This window comes from Siphateles boraxobius, unplaced genomic scaffold (genome assembly GCF_051911475.1).
Source record: "Siphateles boraxobius isolate OS27281-9 unplaced genomic scaffold, OSU_SipBor_1 7, whole genome shotgun sequence".
NCBI lineage: Eukaryota > Metazoa > Chordata > Actinopteri > Cypriniformes > Leuciscidae > Siphateles > Siphateles boraxobius.
Window position 1 is genome coordinate 23438654 of NW_027509197.1, and position 9396 is coordinate 23448049.

Here is a 9396-nt window from a genome sequence, read left to right on the forward strand (position 1 = left end):
GACAATATTTTTTTCAGTAAGCCTTGGGATTAAATAAGTTCATGAACATCATTTGTATTTTAACAGGCACTCGACGTGATGAACTTTAGTACTTGACGTTTGCACCAAAACTTCCTGTGAATCTTGAACTCTACCATACAGAGATGTTTTCCACAACAGGAACACTGAGGAAATATAATAACGGACTTAAGCATTTTTTTTATCCTTATAATTTTTTGAATTCTTTCTGACTTCAAGATGTAAACTGTATACATGACATACCTTTTTATTAATTGTTGACAAAAAGTAGTAAAGAAATTGCAGTGTTATCTGATATTTTTGGCCAGTCTACGAACTTACAATGGCTCTGGTGTATATCTGTAGTATTTATAAGAGGAAAAACATGCCAATATTGTGTACATTCCTCCAGAGAAGACTGTAAATGCCTTTTTTTGTAAAAAAAAAAAAAAAAAAAAAAAAATCAGTAAATATTCCATCACCATATTTTATCAGTCAGTGTTTGCAAATAAAGGGTACCTGATATTTCAAATGGTTGCTTTATAGTAAAGGTCTCATAAAATTTATTTTGAAATACTGAATACTACAAAGTAGAGTTCTCAAAGATATTTATTTCCAAAATAAACCATACACAATTGTAAACTATTATGGGAGATTACTTTGTTCAACTCTGTTTGTCAACTCTGCAGATACAAAAACAATCTCTGTATCCCAAGTAATGAGGCAGATCTTTTACATTACATTTTACATCCTATTTTATTTATATTGTTTAATCACATCATTGTCTCTGTACATGTTTGTTTCTATGCCTTGATGTTCAAGGATGTGGATTTTCTCAGGAATAAAGTGGTATTTTTATGTCAACTTGTCTTTTTTACAGTGTGACTAAAACCAGGCAAAAATAATCTAATCATTTAAATAAGCATTCATCTCTCTTTATTTAATTATTTACAGCATTATTTGATTCATAGAAAAATAGTGTCATTTTCTATGTACATATTACACTCAGGAATGAAATGTTCAACACGTATAGACGTTGCTTGGAGAATAACCTTGCGTTCTGGATTCTAAGATCCCTGAAAGTAGAGGAAGTGCTTCAAAGAACAACAGTTAGCAAGCGGGATTCCTTGACAGCCTGTTTCAAGGCGCTTGTCATGTCAGAACCGTGCCTGTGGGAAGGTTCAGAACGTGCCACTTCCTATTGGCTGATTCCAGCCCATATTCAGGCTCTAGGCCCTTTTAGCCAAGCCTTAGTTGAAACCGAATTTGAAATTAAATGGCCCAGAACCGAAAGGATTGAATCCCTGGAAATTGTCCCAGCCACCTTGGAAGTGATGATGGTGATGTCCCCCACCCTGCTGACCCTCTGGATCCATGGGATCCTCGCCCTGGTCAAACTTACTCCTCATCTCTGCAGAGAAACACAAGAACAGGACGTAATTACAATAGAACCGAGCAACAACAGTGTAAAGTACACCACATGTGGCAGTGAAACAGACCTGGGTTGGAGAGAACTTCTTTGGCTTGAGCGATGTCTATGAACTTCTTCTCTGCCTTTTTCTTTTCTTCTTCATCCTGGAAGTTGTCTGGATGCCACTGCTGCGCCAACTTTCTGTATGCTTTCAGGATCTCTTTCTTTTGGGCAGTTCTGCAACCACAGCAGTTATAAGAATGTTTACTCATTTAGAAATGAGTGTTAGGCCTCTGCATTGATAATACATACTAAAAGTCTCCATCATCTGTTTATCTAACCTCTTCACACCCAGGATCTTGTAGTAATCCCTCTTCTTGGACTGTTTGAGGAGCCGGTGTGCTCTCTCCAGACCCTCCTTGATCTGCCGGTCATTCTCACTATGTTCTTTAGCACCCTCAAAGTCCTTAATGGCTGCCAAAAGAACATCACCACACCTGATCATTTAAAACCAATCTTGAGAAAGAAGCCAATTTGTTGATTCTTTAAACAGTGAAGTTAAAAAAAAAAATACTGCTGAAAATGAACATACAGCAACCGTAATTAAAAGAGCTTATCTAAAGCCTTTACAACTCTTCAGATCTTAGTAAAATTATAAATCACAGAAAATACAGATAATTGCTGATATGAATGAGTAATGCATTTTATTGTATTTAATTTAATTAGCAAATTTATTATATTCCATTATCTATTAAAGGAGTAGTTTACTCACCCCCATGTCATCCAAGATGTGGATGTCTGTCTTTCTTCAGTCGAAAAGAAATTAAGGTTTTTGATGAAAACATTCTAGGATTTTTCTCCATATAATGGACTTCACCGAGTACCAAACGGTCCATGGTCCAAGTTACAGTTTCATTGCCGCTTCAAATGGCTTTTAACGACACCAGACGATGCATAAGGGTCTTATCTTGCGAAACGATCGGTCATTTCAAAAATAAAAAAGTTTAAGTTTTATAAGCACAAATGCTCGCCTTGTTCTGTTCGGTGACGCACGTTTGTGACTCTCCTGTTTGAACTCGTTCATCAAAATGAACAAATCTTTTTTCAAGTCATTTCGTTCATTCAACGAACGAAATGACTTGAAAAAAGATTTGTTCATTTTGATGAACGAGTTCGAACAGGAGAGTCACGAACGTGCAAAAATCCTAGAATGTTTTCATCAAAAACCTTAATTTCTTTTCGACTGAAGAAAGAAAGACATGGACATCTTGGATGACATGGGGGTGAGTAAATTATCAGCAAAAGTTTTTTAAAAAGTGAACTACTCCTTTAATATTTCAACTGCATGCCCTATGTATTGCCCTTATTGATAATATATAATTACAATTATTCAATTTTTTTAAAGAAGTGTGTTTTTTTTTTTAAGTAACCATGCTACCTTCTTCATATTGGTCATCCTGGAGGAGGGCCTCTGCTCTGTCTTTCAGAGCATTCACATTATGAGGGTCCGCATTCAGAACTTCACTGCACACTGAGATGGCTCTAGCAGTTTGTTGGTCCTGTGGAATAAAACCAAAACATATTCACCTTATTCACAGATGCAGTGTGAGCTTTGGTAGACGGCGACACCTTGTGGTCGTGGAGCTCAGTCTCACCTTTGACAAACAGTGGCACATGCGCTCTTTGGCATTATGTGTGAACTGAGGAACATTTGGTTCAGTCTTCATAACGGACTCATATTTATTAACTGCATCACTGTACCTGTGGATTTAGAAAAACAACCATTTAGTCGTCAATCGATGAATGTGCATTCACAAGTTCAAATAAAGTAACTTCATTCTTTAAATCAAAGGGGGGGGGGGGGGAAACTTATTTAGCCAGGACCCATTAAATGTATCAAAAAGTGACAGTAAAGACTATTCTATTTCAAATAAATGCTGTTCTTTTCAAAGAATTCTGCAAAACAATGTATAAAGTTGTCCACAAATATTAATCAGAACCCTTGATAATAAGAAGAAATGTTTCTTGAGAGCCAAATCTGCATATTACAATGATTTCTGTAGGATCATATGACATAGAAGGCTGGAGTAATGGAGTTTTGCCATCAAAGGACTAGACACTAAACCCAATACTGTTTTTATTGTCTTTTTATTCAAATAAATGCAGCCTTGGTGAGCAAAAGAGACATCTTTTCAAAACATAAATATTACAGATCCCAGACGTGTGTGCGTGTGTGTGTGCGCGTGCGTGCAGTCTTATTATTGATGTTTGTTTTAGAAATGTTTTTTGAGACATACTTCTGCTCCTGGATCAGTTCTTCAGCACCCTGTATCTGTTTGTTGAGCTTCTTAACTTGCTTGTAGTGACTGAAGCACTGCTTATGATCCGGGTCCAGTTTCAGACACTCCCTCACCTCACTGCAGACAAAAATTAAACCCTTAAATCTGGATCCAAACGTTTATTAGACATTCAAAATAACCAGGATGTCACTCACTTTAGACATAGTGTGGCAGCTACAGTATGTACATTCATCTTTGCATTTTGCAGTTCATTTCAAATACTATTATTAAAACAATGTAGGTAGTTTACAGTGCAGGCCTATATTGTGCAATCCAAACTCCCAGACTTAATGCATTAATAACCACATGTTTACTTACTTGAGGGACATCTCATGGTCTCCCAGACTATAATAGATGGTGCTGAGCTTGTAGAAAGCCTGAGTGTTGTCACTTTTGAGTTTTGAAGTGGCCTTGAGGTCACTGATGGCTTTGCCCATTTCACCCAACTGAATGAAACACTCGGCCCGCATCTCTCTGGAGTCCGCATCCCAAACACACGTCTGAGAAGATGACATGCAAATGTAATCCATTGTTAGCTTTGTATTTTAAATATGAATCCTTTGCTGTTGACATTTAATGTGGTATTTGTTCTGTTTTCAGTTCATGCAAAGCAAATTTTCTGAACAAATAGTGCTCTTATTGAGCACAAACAATCCTTTTCTGCACCAGGACAAAACCAGGATGGATCACCTACAGTAACCTCTAGGGCCAAAACAAACTATCATGTTTATAAAAGGAGGGGCATTATTACCCTGGTCACTGCTATTTCAGTATCATTGATATACTATTATAATGTTTTTAATATATTGAATGAGATTTTATGTTATTTTACTTTAGTTAAAGTTTTAGTAATTTTGTTCTGTATCACTGTGTCAGGCGATTTTTGTCACTCACTCACATACATATATATATATATATATATGCGCACACACACACACATACAAATTTACCTACATATACACATCCCTGGCTACTAGCTTTTTATTTTATATTTATTTCAGTTAATGTTTATTTTGTTTCAAGTGAAAGTTTTTTTTTTTTATGGTTTCAGTTTTTGTTACGGATAATAGCTTGATCCAGGTTAACTTACATCAATGATGATGTCTAGGTGTGATGTGGCAGAGCCGTAGTCTTTGCGGTTGAAATCGCTCTGTGCCTGGGCCATCAGTCTCTGAATTTCATCGGATTTCTTCAGCTGGCTCTGCGCCTCCTGCTCTTCCCTACTGCTTGGGTTTGATTTGAGCTGGATGAAAGAAAGAAATAATATGTCATCAACAGGTAGTAAGTATCCGAACAACACAACAGTTCAAGTGTGCACTGTGCAGGTTTAATGAAGCCTTTGGAGTATTAGACTGGTAATATACCCCACTGACTGGCCCAACTAAGAATACTCCAGAGAAGGATGAGGGCACTTCAGGGAGACTTAATTAAATATTATGTTTCCTCATAGGTGATACAGTTAATGTATTAATATGTGATATAGAACACATAGTAATTTTCCAAAAATTTGGCCAAGATGAATCTCAGAACTTATGTGGCCATGGTAGTTAAACGTGCACTGATCAGAAAATGTTATGCCAAAACCGATAACCTGTATTTTAGCATTATGTTAACAAATACTGACCTTATCTGCAAAATTTATTTTCATAGACCCACTTTTACCACAATTTTACAAATATTAAACCATATGCTGTCTGCAGCAAAATGCACTACGCTGTAAAATTACAAAAAACAATTCACATTTGGGTGAAATGTCAACACATGGCATTATTAATAAAATAGGTGTGACTTCCACAATGTGTGTGAATTCTTGCATGAAGCTATTTTAAATATACACCCTAAAGCACTGCCCTTCATCACAAGTTAAAGACGGCCGATAATGATCAGCTGTGTCTGATTGGTGCATCTCTAAAGCTAACCAAATGTCACTCACCACTCTTTTGAAATCATTTTCTGCTTCATCAAGTTTGCCGTGTTTCAGCAGTAGATTTCCTCTCTGAAGCCTAGCCTGTGGATTAAGAAGAAACAATAGTTTATTTCTGGGTAACAGGTTTTGGTAAATAATTTAAAAATACTGTACATATTTTTACAGTGTGAAATGATTCTGAAAACCCACCGATGTGAAATCTGGTTTAAGTTCAATAACTTTGCTGAGGTCTGGTAGTGCAGATTTCGACTTTCCCATTGCTAGGTACACAGTTGCTCTTCTATAGTATGCCATGTAATTTTTGGGATCACCATCTGTAAATAAATCAAAATCAAAATATATGAATAACTCTAGACACACTGCTTACATCAAAGTGGCATTCTGTGGAAAACAATGTGACACATTGCATCATTACACACAAGATTTAATTTAGGTTGTCATGTAAAAAGACCCAGTACTCACCAACAGCAGCGTGGAAGTGAGATAGAGCATCAGCCAGCTGTCCTGCGGCCAGAAGCTTCTTCCCCATCTCCAGATGATTCTCAACACCACCATTCTTCCCACCATTAACTCCTGCAATACATGTGGGAAAAAATATGTTGGAAGTCTAGAATGAACCAGGCAGTATAACAAGGTATACATGCAATACTTGCATCATGTATTCAATAGTAGACAGTAGACTACACTTAAAAGTAGTGTAGTGCACATTAAAGTTATTATGGCATAGTATGTCCACTAGAATGGAGTAGATTCCACTTGAGTAAATTACAATAGAGTCAAGTAGACTAGATTAGTAAACATTTTAGCATATATAAGTGCAACAGTGTCAACTTATTGCAGTGGAAGGAACCACAGTGTTTCAGCAACAGAAATAAAGACTTTAGAGAAAAAAAATATATACTATAGAATGAATAACCCACAACAACCATCATTAAGGTTTAAAAAAAAAAAAAGCTCGACGTGTGACTGGATCCTCAGCTGCGTTTCTGGACTAATGTGACAGTTCTCCATACTCTCTCTATGAATAACATCTAAACAGCTGGGATTTTTCATCTGACTGACTTTGTTTTGAGTTCATTTTTAAGAACAACGAATAAAGTCACTTTCTCTAAACAACTGTCATGAAGACGAACGTATAGTTTATTACAACCCTGGTTAAAAAAACATTACTTATCATTAACCAGCACTAGCATTGATCACTTACCTTCGTATCGAAGATCGATCAAAACTAGTAAAAAAGGAACGTAGCTTAGCAATTTGTGCGCCACTGGGCTTATGGCAACCATGTTTTCTTCTTTTCTCCGTCAAATCACTGATATAATGTGTAAAGTTCCTAAAGACACGCTGGACATTCGTATAGCTGTCAGGCCAGCAGACATCATGCCCACTGATCGTGGGTCCCTCTGATTGGCTGATATTACCATAAACCCCGCCCATCAAGTACTGTTCAACGGAGACTAGCCACGGCATCATTATCTTGATTCTGTTTGCGCATGCGCGCGCGACAGTGAGTGCGCAGATTGGTGTGTGGGAGGAATCAGATTTCAATAATAAATTTTAACTTCTTATGTAGCACTGTATTTTTTTTTTTAGAGTATTTAAATAATATGCGTTAACTGGATACAACTAGGCAAGTCTTTTTACCACGATCATTGGAATAAACTGTGGTTAAGATTTTAGTGATAGGCCTATCTAAGCTATATCTAAGCTTGTGATTTTATATTATTTTTCAGTCATAGCCATAGGCTACATATCTATACCGTTCAACAAGTTGTACCCGTGTTTGCATGCCTGAGGTCACTATAAAAGGAATTTTACAACTCATATAGTAGTCTCGCTCAATTTCTGACCTGGCAAGTAGAAACATAAACATGACATGTACCAGGTCAAATATCTTGTCTAAAAAAGAGAGACAATTTAACACATTATCAAAATAATACAGGAACATTGGGAAAATATTATGTGGGATTCCTCTTTGTCACACAAAACATTTTAGAGAAAATCAGGAAGGGTTTTTTTCCCCAAAAGGAAATCAAATAGCCTACAAAGATTGAAGCATTATGCAATATAGAAGACAGCTGTAGGCTACTGTACTAATTGGTAGAATGCATAATTTATCTTTGACAATGACATTTTCGCCATAATAAATAAATGTAATGACAGTGTTTAATCAGTCTCCTCATGCTTAGTAATGGCGGTTTTCCTGTCTGGACAATATAAACCACTTTCCCTTTTAAGTGACATGATGATGCACACTATAAAAAGAGGATAACCATTAACAGCTCATAATCACATATTGAGTCTTGTAAGAGGATCCAGTCTAATTCCAGGTAAGATTGTGATTTTATGAATGAATAAAACCTAAAGGCTGACTGCTTGTTTGCTACACTTTGAAGTCTCGGGCTTTCGTTTTGTTTTTCAGAAGCTTATCAAAACTTCTTGTTAAAATATGTTATCATCTGATGGTGCTTGCCGGTATAATTATTTAGAGTCTTGTACATACATTTCAATATCAAGTGAATAACCCATTTACACCACACACACACACAGAGAGAGAGAGAGAGAGAGAGAGAGAGAGAGAGAGAGAGAGAGAGAGAGAGAGAGAGAGAGAGAGAGAGAGAGAGAGAGAGAGAGAGAGAGAGAGAGAGAGAGAGAGAGAGAGAGAGAGAGAGAGAGAGAGAGAGAGAGAGAATTCAAATATAATATTATAGTTCAGTATATATTCTCTAAAGAAAATAAAAAAATGACTTGTAAAAATAGTGTTTGTCACTAGTTATACATTAAAATTCAAGGTTTTGTCCATATGGTAAAAAAAAAAAAAAAACCTTTTTTTTATAACATATAATATAAGAAGTGTTTACAACTAAACATTCAATGATTTGAAAATACTACTGTGCAGTTAAAGTTTAAAAAAAAAACTATATATTTATTTAAAAGGAATTTGGGGTATTTCTTTCAGGTCATTTTCTGAGAAAACTCTCCAAAGTGATGTTTCACTAGTTCATTTTGACTGTTAAAGTATGTTAAGGATGTAATGCATCATCTGCAGTGGTGTAAGTAGATCTAAAGTCTGATTTCAGGTAAGATTATGATCATGTGTGAATTGTCACTGAAACTGATAGGGCTTGTATTGGACACCAAGTGACAATTTCAGTCAGAAATTAGTTTTGTATGTAAATACCAAAAAATATAATAAGAAATGTTTCTTTTCATAGTAAAACTAATGTCCCGTTTATTATTATTTCAGTGCCGACTGTCAAAACTTGACACAATTCAACACCACCGGCTCTGTAGAGCGGAGCATGCCGAATCAGTATTTATCTGGATTTATGTATCTTTGTGATTCCAGTCGTCCTCTTAACCCTGTTTGAATTGTGTTTTCACATCAAGTCTCATCGTGCTGCTTTGGTTTATATGATAGTTGATTCTTTCAGATATGTTACAGATCATTCTTGTGTTGATATCAAAAACCCAATGGGAGTCTCAGGAATTGAAGAGGGCATATAAGTATTGTTTAATTGTAGGTCTGTATTCCATGGTCATGATCTGGTAGATCTCACCATTCAGTCAGATTGTCCTGTTTTGTTTCTTTCATCATATGGTTATTGTCTCTGCCCTTTGTAGGGATAAAAGCCAGCAGCCATATCACCCTGTAGCACAAGACTGGTTGCCCACTGAAGCTAAGCAGGTTTCAGGCTGGATAGAACCTGGATGGGAGACCT

The 9396-nt window shown here is 36.3% G+C and overlaps 2 protein-coding genes across 5 annotated transcripts in view; one reads left to right on the forward strand and one right to left on the reverse strand.

The window, feature by feature from the left end:
• Nucleotides 1–861, forward strand: part of uggt2 (UDP-glucose glycoprotein glucosyltransferase 2) — a 36344-nt gene extending 35483 nt beyond the window's left edge. For all 4 annotated transcript variants that reach the window (XM_077216207.1, XM_077216204.1, XM_077216206.1 and 1 more), the window contains one exon: nucleotides 67–861. In XM_077216207.1, the coding sequence (XP_077072322.1) occupies nucleotides 67–89 (23 nt within the window). In that variant the 3' untranslated portion in view covers nucleotides 90–861. The remainder of the gene's footprint in view (nucleotides 1–66) is intronic.
• Nucleotides 589–7089, reverse strand: dnajc3a (DnaJ (Hsp40) homolog, subfamily C, member 3a). The gene is made up of 12 exons (XM_077216210.1): nucleotides 6879–7089; nucleotides 6137–6247; nucleotides 5864–5988; nucleotides 5681–5755; nucleotides 4838–4990; nucleotides 4066–4247; nucleotides 3706–3825; nucleotides 3064–3169; nucleotides 2847–2967; nucleotides 1750–1882; nucleotides 1497–1645; nucleotides 589–1408 (listed from the first exon to the last, which is right to left on the reverse strand). Exons 1-12 carry the CDS (start codon nucleotides 6958–6960, stop codon nucleotides 1248–1250), a joined length of 1518 nt encoding a protein of 505 aa, XP_077072325.1. The 5' UTR covers nucleotides 6961–7089; the 3' UTR covers nucleotides 589–1247.
• Nucleotides 7090–9396: the final 2307 nt, after the last annotated feature.